Source organism: Gymnodraco acuticeps, unplaced genomic scaffold, assembly GCF_902827175.1.
Source record: "Gymnodraco acuticeps unplaced genomic scaffold, fGymAcu1.1, whole genome shotgun sequence".
Classification (NCBI taxonomy): domain Eukaryota; kingdom Metazoa; phylum Chordata; class Actinopteri; order Perciformes; family Bathydraconidae; genus Gymnodraco; species Gymnodraco acuticeps.
Genome location: NW_022992053.1, coordinates 82674 through 97063, shown reverse-complemented (window position 1 = coordinate 97063; position 14390 = coordinate 82674). Strand labels below are relative to the sequence as shown.

The 14390-nt window shown below is 40.1% G+C and overlaps 1 protein-coding gene across 1 annotated transcript in view; it reads left to right on the top strand.

Annotated features, from left to right (window-relative positions):
- Window positions 1-6213: 6213 nt before the first annotated feature.
- Window positions 6214-14390, top strand: part of LOC117536959 (integrin beta-2-like) — a 56195-nt gene continuing 48018 nt past the window's right edge. Inside the window, 2 exon segments of the mRNA XM_034202076.1 lie at window positions 6214-6363; window positions 14134-14246. Of these exon segments, the coding sequence (XP_034057967.1) occupies window positions 6214-6363; window positions 14134-14246 (263 nt within the window).

Sequence of the window (14390 nt, the reverse complement as noted above, 5' to 3'; positions counted from 1 at the left end):
TGAAAGACATTAAGAAAATGGCATTTAAAATCAGTCATTAAAAAGAAAAGATAATAAAATAAACATTAAAAGAAAAAATACATGGATAAAAGTTACAGTGCAGTTTAAGATGTGAATAGTTCAATTAAAAGCAGCTATATAATAAATCATACAGTATGTGTCCGAAAGGGAGCAGGAGGAAGCAAACACAAAAATATACAAAAAATATACTGCATATTAAAGCAAACGATTTGTAAAGTTAAAAGTACGAGCATAACAAATAAATAAGTGTAATGTAAACATTTACATTATTATTATGATTATTTTATATATAAAGACTATATATTATTGAATTACAAGATTAGATATACTTTAGTTGATCTAAAATATTGATGTGTTCAAATGCTCTTCAAAACACAACTGAAAGTGCTTAAACTTGTCTTTCTGTATTTGTGAATGAAGCGCCATCTCCTGGTTAAAACCTGAAATTGAAAATCTGGCAACGCCCTCTTGGAAAATAGTGGGAGGGCTTAACATTCCTCGATACTGGTCTTAGGCAGGTCGTAGGCAGGAAGCTGTAAGCTGGAGTCTGAAATGAGGTGCTACATCTGTAGGTGTCTTTTAATAAGCAGGTAGTCCTATAATTAGCTAGAACTAGTTCTAGAAGCAGGTTCTGGTCCAGGCTCTCGTCATCTCACGCCTAGACTACTGCAACTCCCTCCTGGCTGGTCTACCTGCATGTGCCATCCGACCTCTGCAGCTCATCCAGAATGCAGCGGCTCGTCTGGTCTTCAACCTTCCTACATTTTCCCACACCACTCCGCTCCTCCGCTCCCTTCACTGGCTTCCGGTAACTGCTAGAATCCACTTCAAGACACTGGTACTTGCTTACCATGCTGCGAATGGATCTGGCCCTTCATACATCCAGGACATGGTTAAACCGTACACCCCAGCGCGTGCACTACGCTCTGCATCAGCCAAACGACTCGCTGCGCCCTCGCTGCGAGGGGGACCCAAGTTCCCATCAGCAAAAACACGTGGGTTTGCTATCCTGGCTCCAAGATGGTGGAATGAGCTCCCCATTGACATCAGGACAGCAGATAGCTTGCACATCTTCCGGCGCAGACTGAAAACTCATCTCTTTCGACTCCACTTCGAGCGATAGAACTATTAACAAAGCACTTATATACTAATAAAGGACTGGCTTATCTAAAGCCAGTTGAGTAGAACTTGAAATGTTTGGCTCTATGAAACCTGATGTACTTATATGATTCTGTTTTCTTCAAGGTTGTGTCTTCCTGGTCGAATGTACTTATTGTAAGTCGCTTTGGATAAAAGCGTCAGCTAAATGCAATGTAATGTAATGTAACTAGCTGGATCTGATCGATATGGACATAAACACGAGTGAAGTCTAATCTGACGGGAGAGAGAGATCAGCTGCTGCTGACGAGTCGACACGCAGCTCTGCATGATCACATGCAGCGGTGAGCGGACAACACACACTTCAGGTTAGAATATCACACGTAGCTATTTTAATTACCTCTCAAACTACCTGAACTAGTTATAGATATGTTTAGTTTTACTGTCGGGTCACTCATTACTGGATCCACGAGCTGCATGATACTGGCACAATAGATTGCCCGATCGGGCAACCAGCAGGTGAGGCTTCATTGCCCGAGCTAAATACTAGATGGCCCCGGGCCATCGGGCAGTCCTTAATGTCGAGCCCTGCCTTTATTTTAAAATGTATTTAAGATGAAATGAAGCCCTTCACAACTGAAATCAAAGAGTGTTGCTTGTACAGCAGAGTTGAAAGAGATCTACAAGAGTATCATACTCAAGTACAAGTTAGTGTACTTGAAATACATTTTATCTGAGCTGAAGAAAAAATACTTGTTAATACATAGAGAAAAATATGAAACTTAAATTGTAATGATGCACTCCAAGGGTTGTGATGAGGTGCTGATCTGGAAGTAGAATAAGTCTATTTATTTTTGATCTGATCATTTTGAGACCACCTGGGGTCTGCAACTGATAATAACAAATCTAAATATGCATTCCTGAGTAACTAGAAGTAACCAGTGTGCACTAAGCATTAGGCAACCTGAATAAAACATGACCTGCCACTTAAACAGCAGAATAAAAACACATCATGGTTTAACAATACAAGCCCCATTGCAGTGGCAGCCACAGACTATGCCACTAACAGTCTATGCAATAAACTTGCATAACGGTGTTAGGCTAGCTAGAGTAAAACAAGAGTTGCAGCTTTTTTAATTTACGCACTGCCTAGCACACACAATTACCTTGTAACGCAAGTGTTTGATGTCACTCTCATCAAACCGACAATAGACAGAGGGTGTAGTTTAGGTTGTTGAAGCACGCTAATGTAAGCACCTGAGGCCAACATAGTGCGTGTGCGGCTTTGAGAAGTGAAAAAACTGCTGACAGCACTAGTGCTCCCTGGTTAAAGCAGTTTTTTCACTTTAATGGCAAAAGGGTCAATTGAACATGAGTAGAGAGGGTTGAGTAGAGTACCAGCAGCCGGTGAGAAGGGCCGGTACCCAAATAAAAGGCCTACTTGGAGCACTGCTGACGACCCAATAAATACATCAACAAAACCATCAAGTTATTGACCAAATGGTTAGACCACCACATTCATTCATGACATAAACATAATTAATTACTTTGTAATCCATTTAATCTTCATTCATAAGAACATACAAAAAGTGTGTAATATATATATAAAATAAGACATATTTGCTCTGGTTGCTGGCTATCTGTTGACTTTTTTTCTGTATGTAAACACAAAAAGTAAGGAAATTTGTGTTTGGTATATTATTTATTTGTTGTAACAATGCTTTTTGGCAACACATCTTATACCGTCGGAAAGAATGTATATTAACCTTTCAAATGGTACCACATTTGTGAGGAACATGCATTTGTGGGATGAGTGAATGTGTGGGTTGCGCCCATGGAAAATGTGACAAATCTCCACTGCCATTACCAAACAGCTTTATTTGCTTGTTTGGTTGCATTTGGATGATTGAAGTCTGATCAAATAAGACATATTGGAAACAATTTATTTATTAACAATTTATACATTTAACAAGCTTTATGCTTGTTAAATGTATAAATAAGAACCAAACACAGCCACAGCAGCCTGGCAACTCCTCCTCATGCTGGTCACCAGCCTGGTCACACACTGCTCTGGGATGGCATCCCATTCTTCAACCAAGTCAGCCAAGGTGGTTGTGTTGGTCACGCTGGACAGCACACACAAGCTGATCCACCAGGACTGCAGGGGGCCATTCCATCCTCTCCACTCACAAACTCTGGAGGAAGTCTCTGATAATCCTCGCTCTGTCTTGGAGGAGGAGTTTGGTCCCAGACTGTTGAGATATGTGATTGCCACTGGTTGAATAATTTCACCTCGATATCTCTCTGCATTGAGGTTGCCTCCAATGATGAGAAGCCTGGTTTTTCCAGTGAGGGAGATGCCGCCCCACACCATCACACTGCCTCCACCAAAAGATGTAACTATCGGTGCAGCAATCAGCAAAGTTTCTCCACGTCTTCTCCACACTGCAGAATCTGGACTCATCGCTGAACATAATGTTCCTCCACATGTTGAGGCTCCAGATACCTTATTACACTCCATGACATGTGGTCAATTATCAACATAAAGGACTATTACATGGTGTCAGAAGTCGGTCCAGTTCGTAATTTTGCCGGGGGCAAGCAGATGGGAGTTTTGCTAGCCTGAAGCCAAGCTAGCAAGTGCGGTCCCCAGAGAGTCGCTTTCTTTTAAAAGAAAAAAAGAAAAAGAGAGAGACGGATCGATTTGAATTACCATCACTACTGTTCGCTAGGAGCAACGCCCCTATCTGATTGTCATAAAAAAATACTTACATTTTAATTAATTTTATACTTTTAATTTTTTTATTAACAAGGTACATATTATATAGTTGGTGTCAGTAAAATGTATAATCTACAATAAAATATAGATAAAAATTGTTTTAGGATGTCTAAAGTTACTGATAACTCACGTGTTTCCTGCTCGGGGCGCAGAAATCTTTGATCATTGACTCTCGTTATAAGTGGTGCATGCGCAGTCTGCACCTCTTCAATGCAATTGATAGGAGCAGCTCGGGGCGCACCAAACTGCGCCCAAAACAGCTGTTGACACCGCCAACAACTAGGGGGCAGCAGGAGCGCCAGAGTGATTGATTGACGTTGAATGAGAGAGAGTAAGACGGAGATGGAGTGTCAACAAAACTAGATAGCGAATATGGAGAAGGAAAATTATGTTTAATCACTTAAAGAAACACACAGGATGACACTGGAGGAAAAGCTGAGAGTAAAAGAGCTCGGACCTGATCTGTCTGACATGGCCATTAGGCAGGAGACAGAGGACAGAGGAAGGCAGTATACACGCTCTTTCAAAGGAGCTGGTTTAGCAAGAAGGCTGGGATAACTACCTGTAGCAACAGCAGTGCTATATTTTTGCTTCCCCTGCCTCCCTTTTCAAACGTCAGGATCAGACCAGTCTTTGGACCAGACCCAGCATGGAACCAAACAGATGTGAGTGACTTAAAGCACATATCAGAAAACTCTAAAAGGCAACACGGATGATGCTAGCCATGTTTAGGAAAGTAAACACAGCTGTCCAATGAAGGCTATGGATAGGGATCAGTAAGCATAATAAGGAGGTTGACAAAAACAGGCAAGTCCTTTCTAAAATAATAGACTGTATCAACTGTGGTGCCTTTGAGCTAGCCCTGTGTTGTAATATGACACATATTTTGAGTTTGTGTATACGTTTACTTACATTTTGGTAGAGCCCCCCCTGGAGAAAGATTCACCAGCCACCACTTACAACACGCTAAACATCGACCATGATGATGATGAAGAAGACTCTTGATGATATTCTAGCAGCATTCAGAGCCTATTGTCAGCCTAAGAAGAATACAGTGTTTGAGAGACATCAGTGTTGGGCACATCCTATGTCATGTTCCACCACGATTGAGAAATATGTGACAGAGCTCAGGCAAAAGAGCAAGGATTGTGAATTTGGTGCCTCAGAAAACGACATGGGACTACAAACGAAAAATAGCCTCTTGGCTAACTCTAACACATTTACAGCAAAGTTAATTAATGTGCACTGTCCCTGTTAAATAAATGAATAAATAAAACATGATCAGAAACAAGATTGTGTTTAGTATGAATGACCAGAGACTGAAAGAGAGACTTTTAAGAGAACCTAATCTCACATTAGAAAGGGCCATAGACACCTACAGAGCTGCTGAGACAGCCAACGTTCAAATGCTAGCTATGAATGCAGCAGCCCAGGAGTAGTCTGTACATGCAGTGCACAAGAAAAGTCTAAAAGCCAGTCGACAAGGACGAAAGGTACGCACACCGCCTATTCAACGTACACAAGACGTGTGGTAAATCACACCAGCCATCCAGCATACGGAGTATCCTGCCGTAATTGTGGAAAACAGAACCACTATGCAAAAATGTGTAGGTTAGCTAAAGCCCATCATCACAAGACAGTACATGATGTTTCTCCGGAAATAGACACCCTATATATTGGGACAGTGAACATTGATCAGCTTAAGTCTAAAGTTGACAAGTCGTGGCATTCTAATGTAAATGTTGACTGCATGTGTGTGAAGTTTAAGTTGGACACAGGAGCAGAGGCCAACGTCCTGCAACTGAAAGTATTCACAGCGATGACCCGAAAAGCCAGACGTGAAAGGAGAACACACCTCAAGCTACAGCCTACAAAGACAGTGCTGGTGGCATATGGAGGGATGAGATTGAAGCCGGAAGGGGTGGTCACACTCAAATGCTCCACTCCCGAAACGCAGGCAAGTCTGACATTTTATGTATCCAGGCACTCCTCCATACCCATATTAGAAAACGAGGCATGTGAAGAACTGCGCCTGGTGAAAAGAGTGGAGATTGATTCATTAGAAGTGAAACATCCCACAACAAAAGAGGAGCTGATAGCTCAGCACCCAACTGTCTTTGAGGGTTTAGGTGATACAACTCACTCATTCCAGTCCAAGCTATGCACAGTCCAATGGTCTGGCTGAAAGAACTGTAAAAACTGTTGAACATGTTCTTAAAAACAAACAACTAACAAACACAGACCCTCATATTGCCCTGCTCATGCTGAGAAACACACCTGTATCAGGCATGCAATACTCTCCCGCACAAATGCCCATGGGGAGATTGCTCAGGAGCCACTTACCGAGCTCCACCGTGCTTCAGCCTGCTGTGCCTAAGGATGCTCACTCGACTCTCGAGAATCTACGAGGCAGCAGCAGTATTATGACAGAGGACCGAGGCCGCTTCCTGAGCTGCAACCAGGAAGTACTGTTCACATGGAGACTGAACGGGGTTGGCGTCCAGCTTTGGTCACTGCACAGAGAGACGAGCCACGTTCTTATGATGTTATCACATCTTCAGGTCAGCACTACAGGCGCAACAGGAGAAATCTGAGGAAAACACCACACAACGCCCAAAGGGACTCAGAACCTGACTTATGTGAGGACCATCATGCCAGATGCAGACACATCAGAGACTGTTGAATGTGAAATGTCATCACCGCCGAGCACAAGAAAAACCAGATGTGGCCGATTTAAATATTTCATAATTAGCTCAGGTTGAAGGTTGTGCTAAAACAGAGTTAACACGTTAAGACCCCTTGCTCTATTTGCACACAAAAAAGAATGGAGAGAGAGAAGAGTAAGGGTGAATGTGTTGTTTATATACAGGATTCATGTTTATATGAGGATGTTGGAGTGATATACACTGATTTGAAGTTGACATGTTAATGTTCCAAAACAGCAACAAAAGGAGTTCAAATAAAGTAAATATATATATAGCTATATCCTTCCCTCATACAAAATATAATTTCATTCATCAAGGGAACAATGTTAATATTGAGACCGTTATAGAGTGTTTACTACATAAATTGTGATATGCAACTTTCATTGTAAGAAAGGAGGATGTAGTATATATTGCCGTGCACATTAACTATCAGGATGTTACTGATGTGGCGCGGAGTGATACTGAGTAGTACAGTATGTGTTGAAGCTCGCATCTGGAAGTATGTATGTACCATTGCTGAAGACTTGATAGGTCAATAAAGTTGTCTCACAGAAAGCTCTACAGATACCTTATAACACTCCATGACATGCCAACCCAGTCTCACATCTAAACGTGTAATAACTACGTTGGTCCACAACTTGGGACGTAGTATTTCTACAAAAATGCCTCTGAAATTGTAGGATACGTGTCACGTGATCTTTAAATGTCTCCCCGCAGAAGAAAAAAAAACATGGCCGTCCTTCGTTTTATTCTCGGTGGAAAATGCCTATTTTAAGGTTAGTTTGGCCTTTCAAATGCGTTTTGATGTCATTTGATGCGAGAAATATGAGTTGTTATTTCAGACGATGTGTGCAGTGGATGTACATGATCTTTAGTTTGCTAGTTAATACGAAGATTACTTCAGGAAAGTGTATCCATACAACGTTTTCATTGTTACCAAGGTGGTTGCTAGGGACGCTGCTATCGATATTATTTCTATTATGTTGTGTAACTGTTTAATGTTGTGTAATGGTGTAATGATCATATTATACACAACTACGGTGTAGTTATACAATGAATGAAAAACTTGGGTCGCAGGTTCCTCAATAGTGCATTACAAGACATCTATCAATATGTGTGTATACCTCCAGCAATGTTAACTATGTTGAAGCACTTATTTTAACTGATATTATACATATTAATTATACTCTTATAAGATGTATGTAGATAGTATAAGAAATGTGCAGAATATGACAGTTTAATGGTGGAGGTATACACACATATTGATAGATGTCTTGTAATGCACTATTGAGGAACCTGCGACCCACTTTTTTCATTCATTGCATAACTACACTGTAGTTGTGTATAATATGTCAATAAACCTTAGAAAATCTTGAAATCTTGAAAGGGATGTGCAAAATAGTCATTATATACAGTCTTTAATTAACTATTAGTAGAGAATAACGAGTAATGAATATACTTTTTTATACTTTCCTATTAATATCTAATAATAAAAATAAACAAATTCAATAACGTGCTTTAACCACTAGGTGTCCCTTTATATCAGCTGTGCACCGTTATGGTGTAAATACAGCCTATCTACCTGTCATGGAACACAAATAGGAATGTATTAGCAGTTAGAAGGCAGCTTTTATTTTGAAATGTACTTTGAAAGATATGGCACTTCCTTTGTGGCTATGACCACTTCCTTAAGTTCCAGGAAGTCCTTTTACACATGGACACTAATGCAATAAGCATGTAGCAATAGTGCAGAAGCTGGACAAAGTAACATTCTATACTGATAGCAAAGTTGTCTTAGGATATATCTGCAATGACTCACGAAGGTTCTACGTGTATGTGCACAATAGGGTGCAACAAGTCAGTGGAAGTATCTTGCCACTAACAACAATCCTCAGTTCGAAGTGGTCGATCCAGATTCAGATGTAGAGATCTGTCCAATAGTTACGGCTTGTTCCACCAAAGTCTCAGTAAAGGAGCTTGGCACAAAACGTTTTGAACGGTTGTCATCTTGGAGTTCTCTAACGAAGAGCACAGCTCGTCTCTGTCACATTGCACAAGGTTTCAGCAAACAATCAGACAACCCCAGCTGCAGGGGATGGCATATCTGCCCAACAGGTCCCACTATTGCTGAGATAAAAAAAAGCAGAGCATATAATCATTAAAAGTGTCTTCTCACCAACCTAAAAAATACATACACAAGGCCTATCTCGGACCTTGTGCTTCTCCTGGCTTCTGGGGAGTAACAGGAAAGAGAAGAGAGGAAGTAGCTAAATGTGGCATCATTAATGACGCCAGACGGGGAGTGTCATGGAACACAAATAGGAATGTATTAGCAGTTAGAAGGCAGCTTTTATTTTGAAATGTACTTTGAAAGAGAAAAAAAACTTCCTTTGTGGCTATGACCACTTCCTTAAGTTCCAGGAAGTCCTTTTACACATGGACACTAATGCAATAAGCATGTAATGGGAGCACTCGCTGCAGAATCCCCATCCATCCTTCGTTCTAAGCCCTAAACGTGGCATTATCAGTAAGTGAAGTTACTAATTATTATCTTAGCTACAAGTGTTTGATATTATTTGTGGTAATACCATTTTGTAGTAAGGATAATTATAATTTTTGTAAGAACTTGTTGCTGTGTTATAATGTTGCATTGCACATTTACCTGCAATAACCTGTTCTTGTAAAAAGTACATTTATTCTGTAAATGTTAAGAACATATCATTGTTTTATGTGTACTTATGGAGAAATGTATTTTGTTTCAGTTTCACACTTCTTAGCATTAAAATCCCTGCCAAATACAACACCTGCCTGTTCCTTGGAGGAATGATGCTAAGGAGAGTTTAGCTGGCTGTTAAATTCAATATCCACACGTTGAAACGAGAACAGTACACTACCAATTGGATCAAATATAAAAGTCAGCCGAATTAGTGTTGATACTGCAAGGAGACGTATTGTGTGAAAATAAATGTAAGATGTTGTTTAATTGCTGATATATTTATGATCCACGTCACGTATTCAGTTTTGGCAGAAGTTCCTCCTGTTTGTCTAGAAGTCTTCTCAGCAGGGCTCTATAAATAGAGAACTACGGCAGATATGTAATATTCAATGCAGCCGAACCGTGTATTACAATGCCGTTATGTGATGACATTCAAAGAGAAAAGCAAGCACACTCGGAATAAAGCATTATTTTATTTTTAAAAAATGTTTTCGGATTTCACATCGCATAAACACCATTTCCCAACGTGCAAAACCATCCAATCACCGAGCTGAGGATCTTGCCTACGTCTGTTTCCGGTATCCGGTATGTAACGTGAGATGTGAGACTGGGTTGGAGAATTGCACAGGGGAAACTAATAATGTTTGCGCTGTGGACCAACACTATAAATTGACGGGGAAAGGGGTAGCAATAAAGATAACACCATTAAACAGTTACACAACATAACAGAAATAATATCGATAGCAGCGTCCCTAGCAACCACCTTGGTAACAATGAAAACGTTGTATGGACACAATTTCCTGAAGTAATCTTCGTAATAACTAGCAAAGTAAAGATCATGTGCATCCACTGCACACATAATCTGAAATAACAACTCATATTTCTCGCATCAAATGACATCAAAACGCATTTTAATGGCCAAACTAACCTTAAAATAGGCATTTTCCACCGAGAATAAAACGAAGGTCGGCCATAGGGATGTCCCGATCACCTTTTTTTGCTCCCGATCCGATTCCGATCATTTGATTTTGACAATCTGCCGATACCGATTTTTCCCGATCCGATCTTTATGCAATGCATTAAGAGAAAAAAAAGGAAAAAAGCATTCAAGTTGTCCCTTAAGGTTATTTATTTTATTTAAATGACAGTACCCAACTATCCATTTTATCCAACATGGATATAGCTTCTTTTTTTCACAGCAGCATTGGATCAGTTCAGTTGTGCAGCATTGGATCAAAACAAAATAATGCTTATCAGTGGTCCACCACAAAATAACCATGTAAACAAATTGAGTGCAGATAGTGCAGTAACAAAACAATAATACATCTACTGGAAAGAGGTAGCTTGACTAGCTTCACAAGTTCACATTCAGTCACAAATAATAAAATAAAAATGTGGCTTACTGCAGAATTCTAGCCTTAAGACTAACTAGTCTAGTAATAATGCAATGAACAACAGCAGCTTAACATAACATGAATAAACAAAGTATTATATTTCCATCTTACTGGAGTAACACAATTCAATAGTAATCAGCAGCGAACCACTTCAACACGTGTGTTTCGGTGTATTCACGGCATTCATTTTGTTATTCTACAGTATTGTTGTTTTATAGTTATTTGTTAATGTAACCCAATTTGTGTTCTTTGAAATTGAAAAGGATATCGCATTGTGTTTGTTACTTTCGTTGCAGTTGTATATGTCTTAAGTGTAATTTGGCGTGGCTTCCTATTTGTGGACATGCTTTTATTTTGAAGGAGAGGTAGCGCTGTTGACAGGAAGTTGTTGTTGCTTTGGAAACAACGTGACGGAGAGTAACGGAGAAAAGTAATATCTACATATAAAGAAGGAGAAAGTAAACGATAACGTTTATGGTTAAGTGTTAGCACCCCCCGAAGAGGCACAAGCTCTTACGTTGATATTGGAGATTTCAATAAATTCAATTTTTTTTTTTAAACGGGGAAAAAAATGAAAAAACAAACAAAACGAATTTCCGAATAACGAAATTGAAACCCGAATAGTACTCCAACGAACGAATATTCGGATATTCGGGTACAGCCCTAGTGTAATCGCCGTGTTGTTGTTGGTGTTTGTTTCTCAGGTGGCGTATTAGATTGGTCGTGTTGAACGTAGCTCTGTTCTTTCCACCACGCGGAACCTCCTTCTTGCAAACATTGCATCTGGCTGTTACACTGCCTTCGCTTTCAATTTTATAATACTTCCAAACTGCTGACATTTTCTCTGTCCCTACTCCCGAGTCACCAGCTGAACGTAGCCTCTCGTTAGCTTACTGCTACTATTAGACACTGCGCCCTGTCCACTCTGTTGCCAGATTTGAGAGAAATAAGCAACCAGGTCTGAAAACAAGCCCAAAAGATGCAACACATCAGTGGCGGCCGGCTCATAGGGGCGCTAGGGGCGCCGCCCCACCTCTTCCCATGTACAAAAAAAAAAAGTTTAAAAAAATATGAAATAAAAAAAAAAAAAATGTAAATTAAAAAAAAAAAAAATTTAAATTTTTTTTTTTTTTAAATATATATATTTTATATATTTTTTTTTTAATGAACAAGGTAAATATCATACAATTGGTATCAGTAAAATGTATAATCTACAATAAAATCTCGTTTAAAATTGTGTTACGATGTCTAAAGTTACTGATAAGTCACATGTTTCCTGCCTGGCCTTGCCCATGGCATTAGTTTATCATTACCGGGCGGAGCCCCCGAGACAAACAGCAGCAACCAGCATGTTGCAAAAGTCTCAATAGTAAACTGTGCTGCCGAAACATAATTTCAGCCAATCAGCGGCGTCAAATATTTTGGTCACGAGGGCGCTCACGTTGGCGCCCACGTTGCTTACGTGCGTTGACGTGAGTTGTTTTTTAGACTCATGAGTGACCAAGGTGACGCAGAAGTTGGATGAGAATGGTGTGCAGGTGGAGTCGCCGGACCTCGGTCCGCACCCAATTCCGTGCAAGAGCTACTCTCCAATCCTTTCTAAAGGAGAAGTTTGGGAGATAAATTGATACTTAAAGACCTTGGACCGGACCAACCCGATTTGTATATATCACAGCAAGCTCGTGAAAAAGACAAAACGTATCAAAGAGGCTTCTCACGTAGCTGGTACACCAGAAAGGCATGGATAGCTGGATGCAAACAGGTAAATGCTATCTTTTGTTTCCCATGCTTGCTCTTCAAACAGCCGGGGACAGATACGATCTGTTCAGAAACTAGACAAAAGTTAAACAAGTACAAACCACAGACTGTCTGTGTCATGGAGAATACAGTCGCTGGTTTATTTATGTCTGTATAGGCCGTTGTTGTGAGTGTGGACGGTCGGAGCATATATAACGTTAGCTTAGCCAAGCTCCATTCAGAAAACAAGCATTCTAAAAGGTTTTTCGCCTGCCGTCTGTCTGCAGACTTGTCAAAGCATTAATTCATGGTTTTTACTAACCGGTATCAGTATGTTGTTACGTCGGCATCATTTAGAAACGTGTATTACAATTTAATCACGGTAAAATATGTTCATTTTGTTGTAGTTGTAGCTCCCGAGCCAGCGCGTCTTGTTTGAATGATGCGAGTAAACACAGCTGGCAGCCGCGGTGAAACTCGAGCGACTAGAGCGATGCGATAGGAGCATTTAGAGCGAAGCGAATATTCGCATCACGTCCGGTCTGAATGCAGCATTAAAGCGAGCTCCGCGCTGCACTGGAAACGCGCCATTACATCACCAGAAGTCCTAATTTAAGGGGTCATTTCTCCCAAAAAAAAATGTTTTACTCACTATATCAACAGCCCCACCAAATATATTTGCCACCAGCCGCCTATGCAACACATACATGATGTTGTGTAATTTTAAACCAAAACTAAGGCCTCAGGGTGACTTTAAGACGTGAACATGGTCATTTTTGTTTTGTAACATTAAATAAAAAAAATAAAAATTGTAATTCTAAAAAAAAAAAAAGAAAAGATTCCCGATCCCCGATCTTTTTCTCCCGATTACGATCTTTTAAAAATCACGTGATCGGATCGGGACATCTCTAGTCGGCCATGTTGTTTTTTTCTGCAGGGAGAAATTTGAAGTAACATAGATGCCAGCCATTGGAAATGAATGGTGAAAAAAAACGTAGGGATCCTACAATTTCAGAGGGGTTTTTATAGAAATGCTACGTCCCAAGTTGTGGACCAACGTAGTTATTACACGTTTAGATGTGAGACTGGGTTGGACATGTGGATAATTATCAACATAAAGGACACAGCCTTAACCATAAGCTTTTATCAAATAGTAAGGTCTTAAGCCTACTCTTAAAAGTGGGGAGGGTTTCTGCCTCCTGATCACAGACTGGAAGCTGGTTCCACAGAAGAGGATCTTCATAGCAATATGCTTTTGGCCTCATTGTATTTTTAGAGCCTCTGGGAACCACTTTTCTTGTTCTTGTCAATACGCGTGCTGAAGCGGTTTAAATCAACAAATCGTCTTAAGAGACGTTTTGATACAGCTTGATAATACATAATTACAATAGTCCTTGAAGCTAGTCTACCAATATGTGATTTCAAATAAAAACAAAGGTAAAACATGTTTGTACAGCACAGGTCAAAGGAGGCTAATCAATTATTTACATTTCTAATCCTGAATGCTAGGATTTTTGGAATACCAGGAACCTTCTGCGGTTCTATGTATTATGTCACTCCCCAAGCCTGAGTAGACTAGTTTGCTCAAACCATATGCAAGAAGTAATAGTAACAACATAATAGGCAGACACAGATGAGTGAATATAATATATCTTTCATGTGTTTTTCATCCTCTTCGTACAGAATTTTACAAAAGCAGGTGAGCAGGAAGTAGTGCGCTGTGACACCAATGCTCAGTTGATGAAGAGAGGCTGCAAGAGGGAAGAAATCATCTCCCCGAAGAACACTCTAGAGCAGTGGTTCTCAACTGGTCAGGCCTCGGGACCCACTTTTTACTTGGTAAATAAATCGCGACCCAACATTTTGAAGCACTCAAATCTATTCAACAAAAAATCGTGCTGTAATATATACGCTTTTCAGCATACAATAATAATTCAAGT